We start from the raw sequence: 27,835 nt of genomic DNA on the forward strand, positions 1-27,835 counted from the left end.
AGGTTGGGTGTGTGGGGGGGGGGGGGGGGGGGGGGGGGGTTCTATTGTACTGTTTCTATTGTATTTAAAAAAAATCTAAAATACAATATAAACAGTAATATTATGAAATATTGTTACAATTAATAATATAAGTAAATAAATAAGTAACTGTATAAAAATTTTTTTTTATTTTTTTTTACTCAAACCTAATTTTGAATGGTTGTGTATGTATACAAATGGCTGGGAAATCTGGATTGTAAGTGTTTTGTGAAAGCAAATTTTATTTATGTTTATGTTGTGATTGTGTTGTTTGTCTTTGTCTGTAGAGTTTCCAGTCTTTCTCTGTTCCTCCCGAATCTACAGATGTACCCATCACTCCCTCTTCTCCACTTTCCTTTGATTATGTAGCAAAATCTGTCTCCCTGCTTAAAGAAACTTGAGGATTTCTGCAAACAGGAGGTAGCGAGGATATCTGCTAGAGGTGAAGTGCTTGCAGTTACAGTAATTTATGTTCAAATATTAGACTGCATCATGTAACATGTAGATGTAATTGCAGAAAATCATCAAACTTTAAATCTCTGGTGGTTTTCATAGTGTCAAACATCCAGATCATTCCCACCCCAGACCCCAAGACAAGGGATGAGTTCTTACAATCTAAGTACACATGATCCTCTCAGTAATCTGAAGCTGTCCGATTCTGTTGTCTGTTAGGAATGGCTGCTTGATCATACTCTTCAGGTGTTGTGTAGAGAGAGAGTGTGTGTGGACACTGCTACTGAGTGGTCATGGTGTCACTATATCAGTATTATATAAGAGCATTGGAAGAAAGGAAAAAGCGTGTGTTTGGATACAATCGTCAGTCATGGAGTTTGTTCTGTAGTCTGTCCAGTTGCTCATTTAAAAAAAACAAACTCCCTATACCACCCAGCTGCTCTAGAATAGGACTGCATGTGGATTACAGTGCAGGAATTCTGTCCTTCTACAGCGTCTCTGACACAATGACTCTAAGCCACAGAGTTCAGGCTACATTCAGCTCCTCTATCTTGGGTTTTTACTTTCTTTTGGATCAACTGTAAAACTGCTCTTGTGAAAAGTGTACTTTTAAACAGAGTACTGTGCATAATATACAAAATAATGTTTATTCAAAGTTGATATATCATAGTTTATAGTACATACTTTGTTTAACAATGCAATTCTAAAACCTAATCAACTATACTTAAAATGTATTTCTATTAATCTTGAATATGTTGCATATATTCTTCAGTTATACTTATTGGCAATTCTATATCAATACACAAGTATTAGCTGAAAAAGTATTGTATAAAAATGGTTAAGTGGTTTGGTAAATCAAGTCTGATCCTTTGAAAATAAATTAAAAGTGTGTGTGCCTGTGCGTCTTTAATATGGATCATTATATTGGAATAATATGCTGTGCATATATTGCTTGATTGTTTACTTTGTCAGAAGATCTGAAAAAATTGATTTGGCAAAAGGGTATTAAACATAGTTGAGAGTATCTGTTATTAACAGTACACTGTTATTGCTGGTTTGAAAAATATATTAAATTAGGCAACATATGCAATTAATGAATGGGCAGAGGACAAACGTTTTATTTTTATAATACTTTTTGAATGTGTAGTGCTATACTTTAGTGATTCTTCTTTTTAAATGCTAAATGTAATTTAATTTTGAATGACTCTTTCATGCATATTCAATTATATATATATATATATATATATATATATATATATATATATATATAATGTTTATTTTGACATTGTAAGTATTAATTTTAAAACTCTCATTTTGATCTGCCTCCATCCAATCAACAACCAATGGGTAAAACCAAGTCCCCGTCCTGCTTTTTTCTTTTTCTTTTTCCCAATAATCTGCTTTACTTGGATGTACGTCACAATATGGAAGAAAAGATCTGTCACTACGTCCATTGCATCACAATTTAAAGACATCATCCATTTCAAACATATGGGTGTTTAAAACTCCTGGCAATCATAGTTTATTTGTCTTTGTTTTTGAAAATATATGACAAGAGGTAGGATTATGGAGAGGCTATGAAAAATAATAGTAATAAAAAAATATTACATGTACAAACTTGAAAAACATAACTCCGTTTACCTAGTGTTAATGAATCAAATCAAATTCCAAATTAAAATGATACATAATTCATTTATTATGAATATACTTAATTTCATTTCATCCTAATTTTCAAATGAATGAATCATATATGAGTTTTTCATATAAATCAATGTCTTACACTAAAAAAAATCGTATATGATTTAAATAAACAAAAAACGTAACATTAAAGTAAAATATCAATTGAAACAAGGAAAAATCTGTAAAATAAATATGTATTACTACATTTTTCTGTAAAACCTTTAATGAAAATTTCTGTAAAATTACTGTTTTTGCACTTTATTTTAATTAAGATATTTTACTTTAATTTTACGTTTTTTGTTTGGCAGCCGTAGCTGCCAGTCATTTACGATTTTTTTTTTGCAGTGTAACCGGTTGGCTAGAACATTTAAATAAATGTTATAAAAACATAAAATTGATCATATAATCCATATAAACTGTAAATGTGTTTTAACTCTGCCCCCTAGACACAGTATATTGTCCATTCATAGTTTTTCACCAAAGGCACTTTTGCAGTAACTGGCCTCAGCACTGTAACAGTACTCTGCTCTACAACTCTCACAACCACAGTAAGTTCATTAGAATGAAAACACGGTTCATTCTTTTGAAAATTCACAGCTTTTCTTTTGGTCTTTGATGTCAGTAAAATTCAATCAGGTATTCCGGATAGATCTGGTTGCTGTCGAATATAACAAAGATCTTCGGGCTCATCATGTCATCCACACAGCTGTCGAAAAAGTTGCCAATGCTCATGTCTTTGGAAGGCGGTCTGCAGTACTGGGGGTGACCCAGTGTATATTCCCCAACTAGAACCCGTGCCAGGAACATGCACATGTACGGTGGGTCACTCTGGAAAACAGGGGGCACTAGACCATGTCTCTGTAGGATAAAGTTGTGCTTGCTAGTTGAATGACAAAACTTGCTTGAATACCTCGCATCACGTGCAAAATAGCTTCCTGTAAATACATAAATTGTATTTATATAATATAAAATGATTCTATAATTACTAATCAAAATTTAATCAAATCAGTATTGATATGCTTACAATAACCCTAATGGCAAAAAAGGCAACTGCAAAGTTTTATTTCAATAAGAAAGACAAATTCCATTACATTAGAAAAACAAAATCATTCTTTGGTATATTATGTATAATTTTGATATATATTATTACATTTAAAAAAAAAATAAAAAAAATAAATGAAAGTCAATGATGAGCTAAAAAGTAAAAAATAATAGAGATAAGACAATTATGACTTTCTATATTTGACTTTCTATACTATCATATTTGGAATTATAATATAACCAATTATGACAAAGTTATCTCAATCAAATTTTATCTAATAATTAGAGATAAAAAGTTGGAATTATGAGAAACTAAGTCATAAGGAAGTTTGACGTAAAAGATCAAAATTTTAAAATAAAGATATATTTATTTTTAACAAAAAAATTTTAATTATGAGATTAAAAAAAAAGCACATTTATGACACTAAGTTTGACTTTTGTCATAATTACAACTTTTTCTCTTATAATTTCGACATGGCATTTCATAATGTCTTTTATGTCATAATTTCTAGTTAGTATCCCAAAATGCATGATATTTTTGTCATAATTATGATTTGCCAAAGCATGATTTTATTAATTTTTTTCTTGTATGGCAGAAATGGGCTTCTATAAGCATGTCTCCTTTTGTGTTCAATGGAATACAGAAGTCATACAGGCTTGGACTGATAGGAAGATGCGTAAATTATGAGACCCTTTTCATTTTTAGATAAATTATCATTTTTAATGCAGAAATAATTATGAACTATACCTTTGCCATAGACGTCGCCATGGCTTCCTGTGAGACGCCAATCAAAGTTGTATGTGCATATGGCCTGTATGTTGCTGTGACCAGTTCCATGAAACAGCATCTTTTCTTCAACGTCTAAAACACGTTTTATCTTTCTCAACTGGGCCTTTTTCCTGTAACACATTAACATGTATTCATATATTTTTATTTAAAATTGTATGACTGAATTCTGTCATAACTGAAATGTTAAAAAAAAAAAATTACATAAAAATTAAACAATTATAATAATATATTTGCTAAGAAGCCTTGTATAAGCGTGATAATATACAGCCAGACAGACATTATTGCACAAAAAAAAAAAATATATATATATATATGATTTTAAATATTGCAAAAATGAACCAACCTGCAGAAAAATTCCCACAGGTCCAGGTTCTGTACTCTTTGAATGGATCTGATGGGCTGGCTCATGGTTCTCTCATATAACCGGGCCACTTCTTTGTACTCAAACGTATCGCTGCATATAGCAATTAGCTGGACAGAAACAGTCAGAGTCCCACAGTCAAAAGTCATTCTGTGTCATTAAAAGTAATCATTAATTTAACTTTCTCTTTGTATACCTGATAGTAGGGCTGTGTATCGGCAATAATCTAGCGATACAATACGTATCACGATACAGGGGTTGCAATACGATATGTTGCGATACTGTAAGCAAGGCGATATATTGGGATATTTCTTATATTACGAATAGGATCATTTTAGGAAAGCTGTCATTAAGAACACTTCAACATATGCAAACCTTAAAAAAAAAGTTATTTAACCAGAACACAGTGGGATCTGGATTTGCATTAATTAGTCCCGGTAACATTCAATGTCACTGAACACTTTTTGTGCAGTAATTAGTAAAGGGGGGAAATAAAGTGCTTGCAGGACTCTTTAGTTAAATTAAATGTATAAAATGTAAGCTGTTATAAACCATATATAATTTTTAGACCCTGCTTTAAAGGTTCACTGTTTAAGTTAAACATTGTAAAATACAATGCCATAACATATTTAATTTTCATACCTAATATACATGTTTTACAGTCACTGTTCAGCATATTTATCATAAACACAGCTAAAAAGCTTCCTACCAGTGGCCATCCTTCACAAAACTTAACATCTAGAACAAGTTTTATCATAGGTAGAATGCAAAATGTTTCAAATTTTAGGAAAGCTGTCATTAAGAACACTTCAACATATGCAAACCTTAAAAAAAAAAGTTATTTAACCAGAACACAGTGGGATCTGGATTTGCATTAATTAGTCCCGGTAACATTCAATGTCACTGAACACTTTTTGTGCAGTATGAGTAAAGGGGGGAAATAAAGTGCTTGCAGGACTCTTTAGTTAAATTAAATGTATAAAATGTAAGCTGTTATAAACCATATATAATTTTTAGACCCTGCTTTAAAGGTTAACTGTTTAAGTTAAACATTGTAAAATACAATGCCATAACATATTTAATTTTCATACCTAATATACATGTTTTACAGTCACTGTTCAGCATATTTATCATAAACACAGCTAAAAAGCTTCCTACCAGTGGCCATCCTTCACAAAACTTAACATCTAGAACAAGTTTTATCATAGGTAGAATGCAAAATGTTTCAATACAAGCATTTCAGTCAAATGTTATTTATGCAACATTTCAAACCTTTAGCACACGGGGGAAAATCAAGCCATGGCAACAGTTTAAAAGTAGCCCAATTCCATCGAGAGAAAAAAAAAGAGAAAAAAAAAACGCGACTTGACAACTCTGCATCCAACACGAGCTGCAGGAGTCAGATTTGACTGATCACGGGTTGAGAGGAGAGATGGCTGACAAGATCATGCTGGAGGATTTGCTGCTCAACAGATCCTGAGCTCATTGACAGATATCTGATCTTCCTTTAGGGGGAAGTCGTGGCCTAATGGTTAGAGAGTCGGACTCGTAACCCAAAGGTTGTGGGTTCGAGTCTTGTACCGGCAGTGATTGTAGGTGAGGGGAGTGAATGTACAGCGCTCTCTCCCACCTTCAATACCATGACTGAGGTGCCCTTGAGCAAGACACCAAACCCCCAACTGCTTCCCGGGCGCCACAGCATAAATGGCTGCCCACTGCTCCGGGTGTGTGTTCACTGCTGTGTGTGTGTGCACTTAGGATGGGTTAAATGCAGAGCACAAATTACAAGTATGGGCGGGACTGGACACAGTCTTCTTCAGAGCTCTAATACAAAAATGCACACAATGATTGACGGCTGTAGAAAACAAAAGCTGAATCCCCGACATTTTGGGCGATTTAGACGCATTTTTCAAGGTCCAAAAAGAGGACATGTCCAGGAAAAAGAGGACGTATAGTCACCCTACTTTAGCGAAGCCGTAATGCACTGCAAATGTGTGTGTTCTTTGAATATTTGACTCTGGCATTGTACATTTTACACACCGCATGACTTTTGTCGGGATATAAACTCAAAACGAAACAACTGCCATGAATTTTTTAAAATATAAATATCGATATTGTATTTTTGAGAATCGATACAGTATCGCCAAACAAAATATAGCGATCCTCAAGTGTATCAATATTTTCTTACGCCTACCTGATAGGGTTCCTCCGTATTAACTCTTTCCCAGTTACTGGGTACAGGAAGGGCTGGGTTATCACAGATAAATCTATGAAACACAAAATTTAAAAAGACATTTTTAGATAATGATTTAATTTAAAATAACAAATAATACAAAAGTACAATACCAATTTAACAAATAAAAATAAATATAAAAGCTGGATAAATGAGCTCACCTAAAGTCAGTAGCTGAATGCAACGCCCTTTTAATTGGCCTTTCTTTTCCAGTAGTCACATTGACTTGTTTCATATCTAGTCATATGATATAGTTGAAAAGATGAAAAGAGAAATGACAGATGCATATCACACCCCCTCCAAGCCATTTATGACCACAAATCTAAATAAATAACACAAATGTGTGCTTTGTTTGGTAACCGACCAGAAAAGTCTAATTTATAGGTATATTTAGCAGTATAGAAGTCCATTGAAGCATGCTGATTCTTGATGTAGTTTTGTTCAATTTGCTCATTGGTAACAGAACAACCTGTGCTGGGAACTTCCTGTAGTGAAAAGGAAAACAGCATGATGTGATCAGCAAAAAGCCAATTATGAATTGCCATTCATATTAGTCTAATCTATTGGTGCCCAAACTCGGTCCCGGAGGGCCGGTGTCCTGCAGAGTTTAGCTCCAACCTCAATTAAACACTCCTGAACCAGCTAATCAAGCTCTTAATAGGCATACTAGAAACTTGAAGGCAGGTGTGCTGTGGCAAGTTGGAGCTAAACTCTGCAGGACACCGGCCCTCCAGGACCGAGTTTGGGCACCCCTGATAAAAGGCAGTACATACTTCAAACATATGCCAGACGCCACACTCGGCAAGGTAGAACCAGCGCCACTTTGCCTCTGATATGTCCATTTCCTCCTCGCATGACCCTTCATCAGTGGGCTTCTGGAGGTCTTCTGAGCTCTCCAAATGCTTGCTTGTGGTCTTACAGTCCATCCTCAAAGCAAATACACACATATGACCATCTAGCCACCTTTTAAGTGCATGAAGTACATGCTTTCATCAATAACTAGCCTCCGTCAATCATTGTTATGATTTGATTCCACAATTCGCGATCTCATTCAAGATTCTCTTTACTAAACCATGCTGAAATGATCATAGTCTTTTTTTATTTATGTTGATTTGGACGTAAACGTCACACAATCTATCGTTTTAAACTATTTTAAACGTTCATACTTTCTCAAGCCAGCATCAGATTGTTTACAAACTTTACTCATCTAACGTTAGTTCATTTACTTTGCTTTGATCGGTCGTCGCGATCTCATTCATGAAAGACATTTGTTCAACAAACATGTGGAATTATCAAATGCACTGTTTAATTTAGATTATGGTTTAGCATTTCGCCGTATTAATGTATTGTGAATACCTTTCGAAAAAGCTTTTTTTCCTCTTTATGTTATAAATGACGTTGAATTCATCTACATTGGAGGAAGCATAGGTGCTGTCTGCATACTGTTTGTTTCGTTTTTCTCAATATCTCTCTGCTTGAGGTTGTTGTTCGCTCTACTTCCGCATTCGCCAACAATGACGTCATGCGTCGGTCAACTAAGAACTTGTACTTATTTATTTTTATTTAGTCATTTAGCAGACGCTTTTATCCAAAGCGACTTACAAATGAGGTCAATAAAAGCAGTCAAAACTAACAAAAGAGCAACAATATATAAGTGCAAATGACAAGTCTCGGTTAGCCTAAAGCAGTACACGTAGCAAGGTGTGTATATATATATATATATATATATATATATATATATATATAAATAAATTCAAAAATAATACCTAACCAAAAACAGAAGGAGATACACCTTTGCATCTGGAAGAGATATTCTGAAGTGGAGATAAAGTATTTTAGCACTGAGGTAGATGTTCAGCCAAACAAATAAATGTTACACTATTATCTAACTCTTTATTATCAGATTCATCATTAGACAAGCAAATAAATAAATAAACACATAAATTGAACGCTTTATTATTTTAGAACTATTAATACTTAATTAATAGTATACTTAATTTACTTCAGCCATTTAAGATATTTAGGTAGCCACTAGGCTAGAGTTAGTTTACATAACGTGAAATCAAGAGCGACCATGGGATCCCACTTAATTACAACGTAGAAAATAGTTTTGTCGCAGACTATAATAACGTTAATTTTAGTATTGCGACTTTGATTAAGAGGTCATTTGAATTTTCTCATGCATGATGCTTTGCATGTTTGAGTATCTTTCCAGTTTTTGAATGCGCTATTCCTCAATCCAACGGTAGATGTCAGACGTAAACATCACATAATTCAGCGTTCGTCCATATCTATCCATCCATCCATGGCTTTACAATAAAAAATAAATAAGGAAACAAAATTTAAATTGATTACAATTGAAAATATAATGCACAAACTATTTTGTCCAATCCAATGAACACTGTAAGTCTATTAATTACTGTATATTATTAAAATAATAGTAATAACATTTTATAGTATGTACAGTGAACACAAACGCTTGTATAAAACGAGAAAAATAAGCAGTTCAGTCTTTGCACATGGCGTGTAGTCCAGATTGTAGCGCTACATGACACCCCATACATCACGCCCTCTCCCACTCACCGCGATCTGCTCACTCGAGAACACTGCACTCTGCTCTGACACTCTACGCATGCATGTGAGGGAGCTGTCCACAAACTTTGGTAAGCCCGGTTTTGTTTTGTTTTTCGTCCAGATTTTAACTTATTATCCATTTTCAAACTATTTCTGGTATGTATAATTTCTCTTTGGATTATGCAGATTAAATTATTAAATCATTAACTGTTATTTCTTGACGAACAGCTTGTCTGGAGGAGACTTATACACATTTTACACTAAATGTTTAAGTTTCAAGTGTTAATTCTTTTACTGAATTCAAGCACATCTGATGCATTTATTCAACTGAAAAATATATATACTGTATATATTTGCAAAAATTTATCCACAAACGCAGACTTACTGTTCTACATGCGTATTGACTTTTAATTGGCTAATTTGTAATAAACTGACTGCTCATAGATATATAAATATAGAAAGGGACCATGGAGGGGACTAGAGGTGGAGGCATTGCTGATGGGGAAGCTATGGAGCCAGAAGGCCAGAAAGGAAGCGTGGAAAAGAGACCCGAGGCCAGAGAAAAATGGGCCAACAAGACTGAGTTCCTGCTGTCCATGGCTGGAGAGATTATCGGCCTGGGGAACGTGTGGCGCTTCCCTTACCTCTGCTACAAAAATGGAGGTGGTAAGAGAAAGTTTGTGATAGAGAGAGGGTTGAAGAAGAAGTGTAACAGAAAAAAAGAAAGGCGTTTTAAACCTCTGTGAAGAGAGATGGATTTGACCTTTAAGATTCAGCACATCAAAACTGAAGCCCATGGCTTTTAACTCAGTCAATAGTCCACTGTGTTCTTCTGCAATGCTCAGAAGCCATTTTTGTTACAAATCATGGCTCTCTTTCCCCAAGTACATGCTGACATGACCTTTTTTTTTTGCTCATACTTGGGTTTAGGGGTTTATTCAAATCACCATGCCAATAAATTAAACTTTGGCAGAGAACTCATCTCACCCATGTGTGCTTTAACTATTATTATTATATTTGTCGTTTTTTATTTCTTTTTTAGCCACTATTATCTAAGCGTCTCTCAGCTAAATCATAAAAATAATATTATAATTTTTTTTAAAATAAGCACAAGTTATATTTGTTTAAAAAATGACTCATTTAGATCAAAAAGGTTTTTAAGTCATGGTGTTTACTACCGTTTACCCTCAAGCTCCTTATTCAAATGTGATCAAGAGAAGCTATGGTATAACAGTGCTTATTTAATGATATGTTATTGCTATGTTCTGTTACAGCCCTTAAAGGTAATGGAAACAAGATTTTCACCCTAGATTATGACTAATAACTAAAAAATGTCTGTAATGGTCTCCCTAGGTGTTTTCTTCATCCCTTATTTCATCTTCCTTTTCTTTTGTGGAATCCCAATATTCTTCCTTGAGACGGCGTTAGGTCAATACACTAGTGAAGGGGGCATCACTGCTTGGAGAAAAATCTGCCCCATGTTTGAAGGTGACTTATGCTTTCATAAATGGATCTACAATGAAAATGAAGTCCATGTATTGAATTGCTGGAATTAAATGTACTGTAATATCATAGCCGATTGTTGAAGACAGTGTGTATTTAAAAAAAAAAAATATTTTACACATTTGGCATTTCTCTCACTGTTTAGTTTTTGTTCACAGGTGTAGGTGTTGCCTCCCAAGTTATAGTGATTTATCTGAATATATATTACATTGTGGTCCTGGCCTGGGCTCTGTTTTATCTATTCAACTCTTTCTGGAGTACTCTGCCTTGGACTTCCTGTGACAATTATTGGAACACAGGTGTGGTTTATTGTACCATGTAATGTATTTATAAACACTATTCATAAAGGCTTAAGACACTGAATAACTGTCGGGCAATTTCAGACTTGCCCAGTGGCACAAACATTGCAGCTTTGAATTTTAACAATACCAATAATGGTTTCTTGCTTAGACAAGCAGCACTAATGCTATTGTACACACTTAGAGATTTTTCAAACTTTTGGTTTGTAGCTCATCTTCATTGTGTGGTTTGTTGAGGAGAATTAGTACTTTTCTAAATGATCACTTTTATATGAAAGACTGTTTCTGCATTAGCATAAAAATAAAATAGTTCATCTTGAGATAAAGTTCAAATTAAGAAATGCATTCAGATTGGGAGATACTGTCTAATGTAAGACTTAAAATGATTTGATAGTTGCAATTATGAGATATGAAGTCACATTGTAAGATATAAAGTCACATTTCAAAAAATAAAGTTGGAATTGTGAGATACATTGTGATTTGTGAGATATGGAAATTGTGAGATAAAGTCACAATTACAAGAAATAACGTTTCAGGTACAATAAGCAAAGTAAATTATGAGAAAATGTCAGAATTATAAAAGTTGCAATTACAAAAAATAGTCGCAATCATGAGAAATAAAGTTGCAATTGTGAGATAAAAGTTGCAGTTACAAGAAATAAAGTTGCAAAGAGAAATAAAGCCACAATTACAAGAAATTAAGTCAGTTTATGAGAAATACTTGCGGTTGTAAGATATACCCACAATTACAATAAATACAATTGCAACTTGAATTAAAAGTGCCATTGCAAAAAAAAAAAAAATTGCAATTGTAACAAAGTCATGACTACAAGAAATTAAGGCAAAATTACAATAAATACATTTGCAACTGTGAGATATGAAGTCACAATTACAAGAAATAAAGTCACAATTTCAAGAACTAAAGTCGCAGTTATGAGAAATAAAGTTGTAATTGTGAGATATAAAGTTACAATTACAAGGAATAAAGTAGTAATTACAACAACCATAGTAGCAATTATGAGAAGTAAAGTTGTAAATGTAAGATACAAAGTTGCAATTAGAAATGACCGAGTTTGGACACCCCTGTTCTAAACAATGGCAATGAGTTCTGTCATTATTCTCTAAAATAAAGAATTATTAATATATAACATACATATTAAAAATAATAATATTGTATATATAAACTCATCATTACTGAATTTCATCCAAGATAAATTTAGAGTTCACTTTGATCTCTCATTTTATCAACAGTTAACTGCCACAATATAAGTGTTACCTACACAGGTTTACACAGACCTGACACTGACTGGTCTTTCCTCTACAATGAAACGGATAAACATGACAACTACAGCATGAGGTAACCTCACTTAACAAAAGTACAAAATCAAAACACTTGTACCATCTGTTGTTCTCCCGGATGTTTACAGGGTCATGGAAGATGTTCTTTGGATTCAGGCTTTAGATGATATCAGACATATTTGTTGGAAAAGTTGCCTAAACAAAGACCCTTTTGTAATGCATTTAAAAATAATTATTTATACTCATCTAACAGGAAAACGAAAAGAACACAGACAGATGCAGGTGTATTTAAAAAAGGCCTAATAAAAAGTTTTTTTTTTTTTTTTTTTACATTTCACTGAAATCCTTTAATATATATGTTCTAAACTTATTACACAGCTCTTCATAGTATAAGCTTTGTGTTTTTCTGTCTGCTGCAGGAAGAAAACAGCTTAAAACATTATTTGCAAATCAACTAGACCATCCTAAACCAGCTAAGACAAGCAAACCATTAAGGCTGGATTAGGCTTTTTTTTTTCTTCAGCAGAGTGTTTCAAAATAGAAATAGGAAGACCAAGCTTAGTGTGTAGAACTTATCACAACACAGAAACAGCTGTTTTGTTTGAAAATAATTTCCTTGAAAAGCTCTCTATGTCTTTCTTTCATCAGTTTTCAAAATGAATCCGAATGGCCGCCTTTTAAAGTGATCTCCCCAGAACAAGACTACTGGTTGTAAGTTACATCATTTGCTACTTAAACATTTCAAATACTGTATATGCATTAGTGCCACACATTTATTTTGAGTCTCAGCAACCTATACTCAAAACTCTGTTACAATTTAAAATTGTGATTGTTACAATGCAGTTTCAAACTTTTATGTTATATGTGAGATGTAACAGCCAGTGGAAAAACAAAGCTGGCTTCAGCAACTTCATAACAACACTCTAGATACCACCCAGAATAACCAATTAATTAATTTGTTTGTTTACAAATTAGCCTATGATGATTACATTAAGTTACAGGTTGTTGTCATTTTTAAGTGTCAGGCAGCAATAGCTATGGAAGCCTGTTTCCGCCACTAAAAAAAAAAAGTCACTGATTTTGTATCTCACAATTCTGAGGGTTTTCCCCCCACAATTGTGAGTTTACATGTAATAAACTCACAATTCTGAGTTATAAAGTCAGAAATGCGAGAAATAAACCCGAAATTCAAACTTTTTTCTTTTTTGCAATTGTGTGTTGTTAAGTCAGAATTGTGCCTTCCAAAAAGTTCAACTTTTGTCTCGTCAGTCCACAGAGTATTTTCCCAAAAGTCTTGGGGATCATCAAGATGTTTTCTGGTCTTTTGTGACCTCTTGGATGAGTCGTCGCTGTGCTCTTGGGGTAATTTTGGTCAGCCGGCCACTCCAGGGAAGGTTCCCCACTGTTTTTGCCATTTGTGAACAATGGCTCTCACTGTGGTTCGCTGGAGTCCCAAAGCTTTAGAAATGGCTTTATAACCTTTTCCAGACTGATAGATCTCAATTACTTTCTTTCTCATTTGTTTCTGAATTTCTTTGGATCTCGGCATGATGTCTAGCTTTTGAGGATCTTTTGGTCTACTTCACTTTGTCAGGCAGGTCCTATTTAAGAGATTTCTTGATTGCGAACAGGTGTGGCAGTAATCAGGCCTGGGTGTGGCTAGAGAAATTGAACTCAGGTGTGATAAACCACAGTTTTAACAGGGGGGCAAACACTTCTTCACACAGGGCCATGTAGTTTTGGAAACTGCATGTTGTGTTTACTGGTGTTATCTTTGACTAATATTTACATTTGTTTGATGATCTGAAACATTAAAGTGTGACAAACATGCAAAAAAAAATAATCAGGAAGGGGGCCAACACTTTTTCACAGCACTGGTAACTCGCAATTGAGTTATAAATGTTATAAATTCACAAATATAAACTCACAATTCTTACTTTTTTCTTTTTAAAAAGAAAGTTTATATCTCACAATTCTGACTTACAAACTTGTAATTCTGAGAAAATTGTCTTTCCCCCCCCCCCTCAGAATCAGTTCAGTTTGCTATTCTGACTTTATTTCTCAGAATTGCAAGTTTATATCTTGCAATTGTGAATTTATAACATGCAATTTATAACTCATAATTGCAACTTTATTTCTTGAAATTATGAGTTTACAGCATGCAAATGTGACTTTATATCACACAATTCTGACTTTATAGCCCTTTAATGGACTTTATAACTATAATTCTGAGAAATAAAGTCAGAATTGCGAGATATAAATTTGCAATTGTCTTTTTTTCCTCGGAATTGCAGGTTTATATCTTACAATTCTGAGAGAAAAAGACAGAATTGTGAGTTTTTATCTCAAAATTCTGACTTCATAACATGCAATTTCGACTATTTCATGCAGTTCTTACTTTATAACTCGCATCCTTATAAAAATAACTGCACATTTTCCATTTTAACAATGTGGAACTTGCTTTAGTGTCAGTCAGCTACTTTAGAAACTATTTTAATGTCAGAAAACTCACTTAATTTAGGGTTAGTTGTCTTCCAAGTCCTGGACTAGGAGTTAGATAACCCCTACCCTTAACAGGGTGGGAAAAAATGAAAAACATCCAACATCTGTGAGACATAGACTTTTAATTTTTCATCAGGAAGACATGGGATATTGAGAAATCTGGGCTGAACCACAGAGCCAGTGAATTAAATGAAAACAACATGTTTATAGTTTGTGCGGTTTCCTAAACTAAAACCCACCAAACTAAATCACGGCAAAGATACATCTATCATGGGGATTTTTGTGATTGTGGGCCTAGGTTTATCCTAAAACTAGAAATCTAAAACTTTGAGTCTTGACATGCATGGAACTAAAATGAAAATGTGAGGTTTATAATATATGTGTGTTTTTGTGTGTACCCTCAGCCATCGTATGTTGCGGGTGGCAAACAGTGGTAGTCTGGGGACTGTAAATGCTGATCTTGCCATGTGTCTTCTTTTGGCTTGGGTTATCTGTTATTTCTGCATTTTTAAAGGAGTCAAGACCACAGGCAAGGTCAGCTGATACTCATCTGTCTGTCAATGAAATAATCAAGAGTAAACAATGTCATAATTTTAATTACCGGAATCAAACGCTGTAAAACCCCATAGACGTACAGTGAATGACCCAAGCCATATCTAGGGACCAGAATCTATGTATTCTTTTGAGCAACCACCCATAACATTCTAGCAACCTTGCAATTCCCAATAAACCACCCAGAACACACTTACAATCAAATAGTAGCATTCTAAGTCATTCAAACCATTTTAGCAACAGCTAGCAGCCACACACACACCATCCAATGTAGTATCACACTAAAACACCTCTACAGCCGCATATAAACACTCTAGAAACCACCTAGAACAACCTACATTAGCAACTGCATATCAGCAATTAATGTCTTGCCAAGCAAATACTGTAGCAACATTTCAGTTAGCACACATACTGTATATTTCCACGATGTCTGTTAAAGAACACTTCTGGAAAGCATCGGTTGTGGACAAATACCTGCTAAACATCAAATACATAGTCTAAATCACTATGAAGAATTTTGCAAAGCTCCAAAAATGTACCTACTGCATACTGTTACAGGGCGAACGAGACGCGAGATGTGCAGATCCATCTGCAAAGCATTTATTTAAAGGCGTGGTCATAAAAAAAGGCAAGGTTCGGACAATGGCAAACAGGTATATTGAGGGCAAGACAAAAGAGTAATCCAAACTGGGCGTGAGTCAGTCGACAGCGAACGTTATCCAGAGGGCTTGACAAGAGGGGAAATCCAATAACACGAGCAGTAGTCCAGGCAAGGTGTAAACACAGTCCGAAACAGCAGGCAAAGGGTTAATCCAAGATAAACAGGCAAAAATCAGGTAACACGGGAAAGCAGGCAAAACAAAACTATGAACTAAGGACTAGAAACTAGGGCAGGAAACTGACTCCGTAATGTGCTACCACTAGGAGAGCAATAAACACAAACAGTACTCGGCGTTGAGTGGTGGTGTGAGACTGATTTATATAGTGTGTGTTACTGGTAGCAGCTGTGTGTGATTGGTTTCAGGTGAGCTTGTGATTAGTGCAATGGAGTATGGGAAATGTAGTCCAGGGTGATGTGTAACAGTCTGTGTGGTGTGAGAGTCAATATCATGGGAGGGCGACCTCTGGTGGCAAGTGGATGGAAGTTCATGGACCGGATTCGTGACACATACATACCATTCATGCAGTTTCCAGCTGAAAACATTTCCTCTTTTTTATCACGTGCAGTAAAACACCAACAACTTTAACTCCTTTGTATTTGTTTATTTTTTTAACACCGATAATGATTACAAGGCTAATTATTAATTAATGCAGACTTATTTTCACACAGTTCCTTGCACAATACTATGTTTTGATCTCAAAACACTTTTACCATAGTGCATGATTTGTAAACTAGAACATTTTGATGTGTACATCACATAACCAGTATCCAGTATGGCTTTTCTAAAGTAGTAAACTTGCTCTGTAGGTCACCTAGTATAGTTGGATGTAATCCAGAGCGCTAAGGTACAATTCCCATGAAACATGAATTATAATAAAGGAGCATAAAAGCTTGTAGAAGCTAAAATGACAAGGTTGCTTCATAAATTGCTTTTTTATCTCACGTTTGTTTTTGTTAACATTATCAGTTAGGTTGGTACCACTTTACAATAAGGTTTATTCGTTAATATTAGTTAACTAATTTAGTTAAACTAAGAATGAACAATACTTCTACAGCATTTATTAATCTTAGTTCATGTTAATTTCAGCACTTACTAATGCATTATTAAAATCAAAAGTTGTGCTGATTAACATTAGTTAATGCGCTGTGAATTAACATGAACTAACAATGAATTACTTTATTTTCATTAACTAACATTAACAAAGATGAATAAATACTGTAATAAATGTTTTGTTCATTGTTGATTCATGTTAGTTAATACATTAACTAACAATAAGTAACTGAACCTTATTGTAAAGTGTTACCGTTAGGTTTAGGGCAGTATGTTATTTTCAAGCACTATTAACCTTTTGACACCACTCATCGGACATTTAATTTCCAAACTGACATGATACATATAACAACCAACGTAATAAAATGTTGCCAGTTTCATGTTCATCTGTTTCAGATAAACTGAACATGCTTTTAGCACCATTTACTTGACATTTCAACATGCAAGTAGCAACATAATAATTTTAAAGAAATGTCACCACAGGTATGTTTTTTTCCCCAAAGAGCCTGGGTTGTTTTTTTAAATGTATATTTAACTTCAGACAGAAAACATTTTAAAGACATATTGCAGATGCAAATGCTCTGAAAAATAGATTTTTCCACACGAAAATACTGTCATCAAATAGACATCTCTGCATATGTGTGCTATCAGGCATGCATTCAGCATACCTTAGCAACTGTATAGCAACATACAGTACTAGCAACCACCCACAACACCTTATCATAATAGCAGTTAGCTTTGTACGTTCAAGCCCCACACACTTATTTTCCTCAGAAAATCTAGTTTAAACAAAATGCTAAATATCAACCTGCAATCTCTACATAAAAAGTAAACAAAAGAGAACATGTTAAGTAACAATATTTTTCAGAAGAATTGTGCATTGAGCTTGTTTGTGAAAAATGTGCCGATGCAATGTTGGAGCTTCCCAGTATTAGCTAATCCATTTAATGTTCAGAGTGGTTTCTGTGGCATTCTGAATGTTTGCTAAGGTGTTTTGAGTGGTTGCTTAGAACATGGCTAAGCGGTTAATAGCTAATGCGCTAATGGCTAAATGTCTATTTCCTGCATGTGGCTGCTAGTCTATGGGAATCTCGTTTATATATGTAACACTGCCGAAAGATCGGGATGGGACTGGGATATTTTAGAAAAGTCAACTAACATAGGGTGACCATACGTCCTCTTTTTTCCCGGACACGCTCTGGACATTTCTATATTGCCTAAACTATCCAGGTTTTGTTTCCTGTTTTCATACTTGCTGAAGGTGCTGATCGAAAAGTAGTTTGACCAATGTACATAATCGGCCAATCATGGCATGTGAGAAGATTGGATCTACAGAGAACAGTCAAAGTGATGCAAACACGCGTATATAGTTGTGTTCGACTTGAAGTAGCCATGCACAGACCAATCAGTGTATGATATCAAAGTACCACGAGAACTATAGAGAGCAGACAGCTCCTTTATGCTTGCAAATCACTCTCACAGTACTTTGATGTCATTCACCGATCAGTCTGCACAGGGCAGCTTCAAATCGAACACACCTAATATGTACGCATAATTGAATCACTTTGACCATTCTCTGTAGATCCCACCTTCTCACACGACACGATTGGTCAATTATGTACAATGCCTACTTTTCGATCATTACCTACAGCAAGTATGAAAACAGGAAAACAAAGTCAAAACCTGGATATTTTAGGCAATATAGAAATCCTGGCCAGGACCTGTCCAGGAAAAAGAGGACGTACGGCCACCCTAACTAACATGATATGTATGTATCATCATTGTTTTGCAGGTTGTGTACTTCACTGCTACGTTCCCCTACTTAATGCTGTTCATCCTTTTCATCAGAGGAGTGACACTGCCAGGAGCTGCAACTGGAATTACTTATTATCTGTATCCTGATATCAGTAAACTCTCTAATCCTGATGTAAGTGCACACAATCACTACTTCCCATTTTGCATGCTATCTGCCCTTAAAGGAACACTCCACTATTTTTGAAAATATTCTAATTTTCCAACTCCCTTAGAATTAAACAGTTGAGTTCCCATTCAGTCAGTCACGTTCAACGTTACGTCAGTGACTGACGAATTGGGATCTCGCCCGAGAGCCCAATCACCTTCGAGTGTTAACTAAACAAGCCAATGACAGTTGGCGTGCGTGTTTCGCCACGCGCACCCCGCCCCGCAGCGCGGATATAAAAGGAGAGCGCGTGCAAACGCACATCAGCTTTTCGCTTCGGAGCCGAGCCTTCTACAGGACGAAATATTTTTCCTATTTAAAACTTGACTCTTCTGTAGTTACATCGTGTACTAAGACCGACGGAAAATGAAAAGTTGTGATTTTCTAGGCCGATATGGCTAGGAACTATACTCTCATTCCGGTGTAATAATCAAGGAACTTTGCTGCCGTGCCATGGGTGCAGCAGGCGCAATGATATTACGCAGGGTCTAAACATATAAAAAATAAAATTATTATTACGCCGGAATGAGAGTAGAGTTCCTAGCCATATCGGCCTGGAAAATTGCAACTTTTCATTTTCCGTCGGTACACGACTTAGTACATGATGTATCTACAGAAGATTCAAGTTTTAAATAGGAAAAATATAGAAACTCTTTGGTCATTTTTGAGCGAGACGCTAATGGTCTAATCAGATTCAATGATCTATGCTAAGCTGCAGCTGAAAGTGTTACGGCAGACCCAGAGATCGGCTGAATGGATTCGAAAACGGTAAAACTCAACTGTTTAACTCTAGGGGAGTTGGAAAATGAGCCTATTTTAAAAAATAGTGGAGTGTTCCTTTAATAATATCTGATGTTAGAATTAGTCCCAAATATATTAAGCTGAAATGACCATCCCAAAGATACCTGGATGAACTACTATTTCTTGTCGATCCGGTGTAGATCCATGGGTACTCCTTACGAATTACAGTGTGACAAAGTGGCTCATGGTTTCAAGACATTTTTTTGCCGTGGAAATGTATACCAAAACTTGCCCGATTGCCTGATCTCTAAAAAGCAGGTGGTTGGATAGGAATTGGGATTCAAAAATAAATTGGAAAAAAATGAAAGATGCGGAAATATGTTTCAGATGCGGATCACATTTTGAAGTTTGAAATACATTTGAATTACAATTTGAAGTAAAATTGCCACAAAAAAAAATAAAAAAATAAAAAATAATAATAAAGTAAAATTGTAAAGTTGGATTTGTCATGTGCTTTTCATGTTATGTCTAATTCATGGAATAGTACATTACTGTGATGACTCTTAAGACAGTAAATATTCTGTTTTATTCATGTAGCATGTGTAGAAAAGTCCAAATGTGTAAATCTGGGTCATGCGGGTGGTCTGGCTGGATTGGAATTCATAAAGGAGCATTCTCTTTTCATGAAAATGACCTATAATGGTCTTAAGAACTCATTGACTATGATGACTTTGTAATGGTTCCAGACAGGGAGGTCTGTTTCTCTGAGCCTCAGGCATAGCTGCTATTACTGGGTCTGTACATAGAAATAGTGGGGAAAACAGATTCAGATGGACACCAAAATATGTAACTTTTATTTTCTGAAAGAGTTTCTATAGAATTTCTTTGTTTTTTGTGAGAGGAGTTTCACAATGCAAGTGAGAAAATTATTTTCTTAGAGAGGGTTTTTCTTTGCTTTCTTTGCAAAACAAAATAAAGACTGGAGAGAAAATGAGGCAAAAAGTCAATGTATTGCGTGGGAGGTGCTTTTGGTTTTTGGAGGGGAGCCGCATTTGTCTTGTGGGGTTTGTTCTGGATATACAGTGGGGAGGTGTAAAAAAATAAGTTTGTTGGAATTATACTTGGCAGCTGGAAAAGTGAGGCAGGGAGGCAGCATAGAAGAGATCTTGGAATAGTGTGTTAAATAAGAATCACAGGGTTGTTTTAGGGTGTCCTCCATTCAGTACCCCCCTCCTGCAATTAACATCGGTTTTGCATGGTAGACTTCGGAAATGAAGAAGCAGAGCCCCTACAAGGCACGGCTTATCTGTAAGGGCAGGTGGGGCAGAGCCCCACCAAAATATTCACCCAAAACACAGACCTCTATATAAACTGAATAAATAATAAACTGTAAATGTGTTCAGCATTCGGCAACAAATATTTCTTGGATTTTCTTGACAATTTTAAATGCGCAGGATATATCAAAATTAATTGCAAGCTTTGGCAGGTACGTAAAATTATACTAAGTGTGGCAGTTGTGCCGGTGTCCTCCCTAACTCAATAGCGCCCCACAAATTTTACAATGTAAATCTGTGGTGAAAAGTGGAACTGCAACACACTAATTGAGAGCCATTTGGGCAGTTTCGAGACTGCCCCACTTATTTTATGTTACACTTCATTTCCAGCGATATCGTTGACATGATTGCAAAGATATTAGTTAAACTGAGCTGGATGTTGACATCACTGAATTCAATGATGAACTGTCTTTAACTGAAAAATTTGTGTTTTCTATTGTCATTTTGCATTATTGACACACTATTTTCCTAATTAACGCTGTTCAGTTGCTTTGACACAATCTGTATTGTTAAAAGCGCTATATAAATAAAGGTGACTTGACTTGACTTGACTTATCTCGCTCCAGACCAAGACGATATCAGTCAGCTTCAGCTATATGTGTCTGCATCAGGTCAGTAAGTAGCTGGCATGTCTGTATTTCCTATATGGAGTAGTGTTTTAAGTTAATGAAAGTCTTAATCCTTTAGTTTAAATGTGCTCGCATAAAAAGCTGTTGTGTTTGCTTTATGTTCGTTTTAAGATGAGACATGATATTCGTTTCCTCACTTTCTAAATCAACATTCAGAGACAATATTAAGGCAATAATTCTATAGCATTCTGTGTGTACTTCAAGCCTGTCAATCAACAATAGCGTGCCGCCCACAGGCTGAATAACGCAAGGACATTAGATCTCTGCCAAAAGTGTGAGTACATGTGAGTTTGGCGAATGGAGAATGGATGGATGGAATAGAAATGTATATTATGCATAATTTCATATTTACGTAATTCATTAATTTCTCAACTAACCCTAACCCTGTAGTAAGTACATATTGTAAATTACTATTAATTGTATAATTGTATTAATTAAATAATTGTATATTTACACTGTCAAGCTCCTGTCCCTTTAATAGCCCACGTACATCGAATTCTACTGAGGGGAGAGCCCTATGATTGGTCGTTCTAGTTTCCTTTGTTCTCATTTTCTCGCCACTGGTTAGTTTCCTAGGTTACTCATTGGTTAATTGATTATGCTCACCTGCCTTTGGTTGTTTGTTCCTTTGTATATATATTCTAGTTTATGTTTGACATTACACACATTTTATATCTGTTTACCAACAGTACTCATTCAGAAAGTTCAAGTGGTTTTTATAGAAAGGGGGGCCACACCCCTCTTCAAGGCATTTTTTTTTTTGGAAGAAGATTGGTATACACCAGAATCATGGCCAGATTTAACTTTATTCTACCTCCAAAGTGAATAAACACTAGCATTGCGATGCTGAATTGGAGGATGTCAGCCCTCTAACCCTGCTTATAGTAACCAGATGTGCAGACTAGAGGCCCATTCGAGGAGTGCATTGCTCAATCTGGTACAAACAAAACTGGATGTCTACAGTAAATTTGTGAATCTCATAAAGAAATGTCCAGGTCAAATTCACCCAAAATTAAAAATAAATTGCATTTTGCATCTTTATCTCATTTTCTGCAGGTGTGGCGTGATGCAGGCACTCAGGTGTTTTTTTCTTACGCAGTGTGTCAAGGAGTCCTAACAGCCCTGAGCAGTTATAACAAATACAACAATGACTGCTACAAGTCAGTAACCTCCTGCATTAATGTTCTGCACCCCACCCATTGAAACATATCACAGTCATCAGCATTTCATCATTTATTGTTATCTCTATATTCTGTGTTCCATAGGGACTGTATAGCACTCTGTATTCTGAACAGCTCCACCAGCATCTTTGCTGGATTTGTGGTCTTTTCTATTCTGGGATTCATGGCCCATCAGTTAGGTTTACCCATGGAAGACTTAGCATCATCAGGTAAATATTGTTATGATGAGATTATATAAGCTGTCTAGATATAATATAGTACACTACATTATTTATGGTAATGGAGCCCCTAAGAGGACGTGGTGATGGAACAATAATATATGAGATGGGAGGAAAAAATATATTTCAGAGCTTTTGTGTTTGCTTGCAAAAAGTATTACGTTCCCTCAACAAAACTTTGTGTCCACTCAAAAAACATCTGCTTTTTTCCTCCCATCTCATTTTCTACCATTATCATTTTCCTTTAAGGGGCTTCGTATATGGGTCTACATTATACATGCCAAAAAATATGTGTGGACACTGCCTTCTAATGAATGTGTTACAGATGGTGTTTTTAATCTCTTTACACAAACATTTACAGTGCAATGAGGCGTATCAAAGAACCCAGTGACTTTTATGCCTCTATGCACACACACACACACACACACACACACACACACGATTCTAGTGGGAAAGATCTGCACAAAGCACAGATCTGAACCTCACTGAACACTTTCAGGATGAATTGGCAATCCAACTGCAAGCAAGGCCTCTTTTGACCATGTACTATCATAATCTCTTGCTGTTTTGCTATCCACCACAAGAGAGCATCTCAGGCCAACACTTGTGGCCTGTGTACAGTATGTCTGAATGTTACTTTGGACACAAAATCATTTATAAATAAAAAATGTAACATGTAATGTTGGCACAGAATATTTTATATAATTAAATAAATAAATAAAATAAATACATTTAATGAAAAATATATTCTTCTATTATTAAGACGCATGCATTAATAATCAAGGTTATGCAACAATGATGATTTATTTATTTTATTTTATTTTATTTTATTGCAGGTCCTGGATTAGCTTTCATAGCATACCCTAGAGCCCTCTCTCTGTTACCTGGACCCCAGTTCTGGTCTGTTCTTTTCTTTTTTATGGTACTCCTTCTGGGCCTTGACAGCCAGGTATGGTTGTTCAACCTCACATGATATGTTATGATATTTTTTGAGTCTTTAGGTTTCATTACATGTATGAGGGTTTATATCTATGTCTTTTGAAGTTTGTGTGTGTGGAGAGTTTAGCCACAGCTCTCACTGACCTATTTCCTGGAGTTCTAAGGAAGCGGAGAGAGCTTTTGGTGTTGCTAATCGCCGTCATCTGCTTCTTACTGGGTCTGCCATTCATCACAAAGGTATAGAGAAAAAAGAAAATAGATAGATATTAGAGATTAGATATTTTCTAACTTTTACTGCATGCCATATTTTAGGGAGGATTCCATCTGTTTACTGTGATGGACACCTACGGCCCAAGTGGAACTAACTTGCTCTTTATCGCCTGCTTTGAGACAATTGTTGTCGCATGGGTGTATGGTAAGAGACACTAACCTGTTCCTGTGAAATTCCCAGTATTTGACATACAATACACTGTAAAGCATGCAAACCTTATTTTTTATTGAATATCTTGTTTCTCTTTGACACATTATGGAAGTAAAATGGATTGTGAATACTGCTTTAGAGTGACTCATTTCACTCCATCCTACCCATCAAATAAAAGTAGTTAATTTATCTGACAAAACATTCTTTACACTGTATAATTTTTTTTTAAATAAAACAACTTTTCTAAACTTACATCAAATAATTACTATGTAATTACCTTGTATTATATAATTATTGCTATGCAATTACATTATAATATGACTGCTCATAAAATGTGACTCAATTATTATTATTGAACATAGACATATGAGTGAGTTCAACTTTTAGCCCTACTTTGTCTAATAAAACTCCCCATGGAGTTTAAGGTTTGCTACTCAAAAAACTAATAGCCTACTGTGTATAAAAACTGCAATAAGACATACATTTTCAAAATGGGAGAAAGGTAAACAAGAAAAAAATGTCACGCAAATGGCTGGTTTGCAGGTGCAAACCGTTTCTATGACAACATTGAGGATATGATAGGATACGCACCATTCCCTGTGCTGAAGTACTGCTGGCTCTTCATTACCCCTCTCATCTGTGCAGTGAGTTCACATTTTGTCTCTAGCACTTTCTCACTGTTTTCTAACTGTTTTTGCTTATCGTTGGAAAATCTGCAATGTTTTCTCATTAGTTCACCAATTAATATTTAATGTTTCATTGGCCATCCAGCTATGCATCCATTCTTTCAAACCATTCATTAATCTGGGTAGGGTGTCTCTTTTCTTTATATATATATATATATATATATATATATATATATATTACACACTTAAAAACAACACACGGCAAACTGTAGCTACTTAAAATAGATATTAATTTAGAATTACTCATTTAGCAGACAATTTTATCCATATGTAATTTACAATGATTAGAATACAAGAGTCAGTGATCACTTTGAGGCCAGTGTTGCACAGCTCAGGCTCTTCAAGGTCTTTAAAGTACATCAACATGGTGGATGTAGTATGTTCATGATGTTGTATGCATTTTTGTGAAAGTTTATGCATCTTCATTTTGAACATATTTCATCAACAATTGTGAATTAAGTTTTTCATCAAATTCAGTATACATTTTGGAAGTACAGGAATATGCTCTCTTATTTCCCCCTCAGGCTACTCTGCTCTATAACCTGCTGGGTAGTAAATCAGTGTCTTCAGCTGATCGATTTGTGCCGGACTGGAGTTACAATTTGGCACCTCTGCTCACAGTCATTCCTATGGTCTGCATCCCAATCTTCTTATTCATCTCTCTAGGAAGGGTGAGTGAAACCCATCAATCATCCAACCCATCCGTTCATCATTTAGTCATGCATTCATCCCATCTCAGTTAATTCCATCTGTCACAGCATCTGTCCTCCATTGTTAAATACTGATACTGATTTTTTTTACACTTAAACACATAATTCTGTGTGTAAACATTGTAAAATTAAAGAAAATCCATAATTTGTCTAGTAGGATTTTATAATACTCAACAGTGATCACATACTTTTTCAGCAGTCTTGGTTCTGGAAGTATTTCCCCCCATTTATTTCTCAATAGTGATTTCTAAAAATATTTTCAATAAAAAGTTCGAAATAACGAACCAAACCGACCAACTTAATCACAATATTTCAAACAATGATTTAAAAAAATAAAAAAATACATAAAATAAATATATATATATATTTATCCATATGTAATTTACAATGATTAGAATACAAGAGTCAGTGATCACTTTGAGGCCAGTGTTCATATTTGAATGAACTAGAAACAAACAAAAAAAATAATAAAATAAAATAATATGAAATTGTTTTTTATAGATCTACAGTCATTACATATACAGTATATTATATGTACAAATATATAAGTACTTTTTAGTAGGGAGAACAACTCAATCACATTATTTTAATGTTTTGCTAGAGTTTACATTTCCATGGTAACAGAGTCTTCTCTGATTGGTGGTTCTTTCTTTGGGATTGTGGGTATTGTAGTTCTTAATTATGAATTGGGCTAATGGACAAGATTTTATTAAAATGCACTGAAATCATGTTGAATTCTACAGAAGCAAAAATTAACAACCTAAGAGCCTATGGTAGGTGTATCTTAAAATATTTATAAACAATTGTTAAAAATCAGTTAATTGTTCACAATACGTAATTATTCAAAATCAGTTTACTTCTGGAACCTTACTGCAATCTATAACAACCCATAATTTTTCAAACACACGTCATGTAGTTTCAGGAAATGTATTGTACAATTAATGAAACAATCTCCTTTCCATCTCCTCAGGGTCGTGACATTATCACCCCCTCTAGTGACCTGAAGCAGCTCCGACCAAACAGTCCACGCCTCACACTGTTTAATCGCGTAATCATTAAACCACAGAGATCTCGACACATTCAGGAAGATGGAGAAGAGAAAGCAAACAATGAACACACCAGTGGAGTTTGAGAAGGCAAAACGATTATTTTACTTTAGGTTATTATATATAGGACCTTATATTAAATAATATCTTTGACTTGAATAAAAACAATTAATCTAAATATAAAGTATATATTAGATTACTTGACCATGCATTTCATTATATACGATTGCTCACGTGAAATACATATCACTCAGGATGTCAAATGAACAAATTTAGGTTCAGCTGGAAATTTGACTGTGTTAATATGCATAACTAAAGGGATAGGTCACCCCCCCAAAAAAAAATTGCTTTTAATTTACTCACCCTCAAGCCATCCGAAATGTAGGTGACTTCTTTTTTCTTCTTCAGTAGAACAGTAAAGAAGTTTTTAGCTGAAACTGTGGTCCTTGGTGATTCATAAAATGCAAATCAATGGCTACCCATTTTTGAGAATAAAAGAACCATATCAAAGAAAATTAATATCCATGGCTCCTGACAATAACAGCAAAATGTTCATGTTTTGGGAGAACTATACCTTTAAGGGTGTTTTTATGAGTCTTCATTCTGATGTTCTCAGAAGAAATTAAACTGTTTGTATGAGTTCAAATTAAGGGTTAGTGCAGCTGAGAAAAAAATTGGTTTATAGCAACTATATATATATATGACAACTCTATGAAAACTTTTAGTGTCAATGTGATAATTTGTCTCATTTACATTTGTCATCTCTCTCTCTTTCTCTCTCTCTCTGGTATATACATACAGATCTTGTAATTTTTCAAAAATGTGTCATATTGGTGAATGAAGCATTCTTCAGAACCACTGAATCTTTATTCTTTATATCTTTAACTATACTCTTTTATACCACGTTTCTATCCCAATTTTGTGATATAATTTAGTTTTTGATATATTTTTAT

General features: G+C 34.9%; 2 protein-coding genes across 8 annotated transcripts; one reads left to right on the top strand and one right to left on the bottom strand.

The window, feature by feature from the left end:
• Positions 1-2,567: 2,567 nt before the first annotated feature.
• On the bottom strand, positions 2,568-8,073 carry LOC107584716 (poly [ADP-ribose] polymerase 11-like). Its single transcript, XM_016271432.1, has 8 exons — positions 7,933-8,073; positions 7,350-7,503; positions 6,941-7,061; positions 6,738-6,813; positions 6,538-6,610; positions 4,326-4,453; positions 3,941-4,092; positions 2,568-3,086 (listed from the first exon to the last, which is right to left on the bottom strand). Exons 2-8 carry the CDS (start codon positions 7,500-7,502, stop codon positions 2,770-2,772), a joined length of 1,020 nt encoding a protein of 339 aa, XP_016126918.1. The 5' UTR covers position 7,503; positions 7,933-8,073; the 3' UTR covers positions 2,568-2,769.
• Positions 8,074-9,184: 1,111 nt separating this feature from the next.
• LOC107584715 (sodium- and chloride-dependent GABA transporter 2-like) lies at positions 9,185-27,213 on the top strand. 7 transcript variants are annotated; one of them, XM_016271425.1, is made up of 16 exons: positions 9,185-9,239; positions 9,595-9,816; positions 10,504-10,638; positions 10,812-10,952; positions 12,204-12,309; positions 12,900-12,962; positions 15,158-15,287; positions 18,810-18,944; positions 22,738-22,841; positions 22,947-23,071; positions 23,917-24,029; positions 24,125-24,256; positions 24,332-24,434; positions 24,984-25,084; positions 25,651-25,797; positions 26,807-27,213. In XM_016271425.1, the coding sequence occupies exons 2-16, from the start codon at positions 9,618-9,620 to the stop codon at positions 26,966-26,968; spliced, it is 1,896 nt and encodes a 631-aa protein (XP_016126911.1). In that variant the 5' UTR covers positions 9,185-9,239; positions 9,595-9,617; the 3' UTR covers positions 26,969-27,213. The 7 variants fall into 7 exon arrangements, with proteins under 7 accessions (XP_016126911.1, XP_016126910.1, XP_016126913.1 ...); XM_016271424.1 differs by having other exon boundaries at positions 9,609-9,816; XM_016271427.1 differs by having other exon boundaries at positions 9,609-9,816; positions 10,579-10,638.
• The last annotated feature ends 622 nt before the right edge of the window (positions 27,214-27,835 follow it).

This window comes from Sinocyclocheilus grahami, unplaced genomic scaffold (assembly GCF_001515645.1).
Source record: "Sinocyclocheilus grahami isolate Dianchi unplaced genomic scaffold, SAMN03320097.WGS_v1.1 scaffold62.1, whole genome shotgun sequence".
Taxonomy (NCBI): Eukaryota; Metazoa; Chordata; class Actinopteri; order Cypriniformes; family Cyprinidae; genus Sinocyclocheilus; species Sinocyclocheilus grahami.

Coding starts and splice junctions, on each gene's coding strand:
- LOC107584715 (XM_016271425.1), top strand. CDS start 9,618: ATGGAGGGGACTAGAGGTGGAGGCATTGCTGATGGGGAAGCTATGGAG. Junction 10,953..12,203: donor TGACAATTATTGGAACACAG/GTGTGGTTTATT, acceptor TTTTATCAACAG/TTAACTGCCACAATATAAGT. Junction 25,085..25,650: donor TTACCCCTCTCATCTGTGCA/GTGAGTTCACAT, acceptor TTTCCCCCTCAG/GCTACTCTGCTCTATAACCT.
- LOC107584716 (XM_016271432.1), bottom strand. CDS start 7,502: ATGGACTGTAAGACCACAAGCAAGCATTTGGAGAGCTCAGAAGACCTC. Junction 4,454..6,537: donor ATACGGAGGAACCCTATCAG/GTAGGCGTAAGA, acceptor GTTTCTGTCCAG/CTAATTGCTATATGCAGCGA. Junction 4,093..4,325: donor CTGTGGGAATTTTTCTGCAG/GTTGGTTCATTT, acceptor AATGTGTTACAG/GAAAAAGGCCCAGTTGAGAA.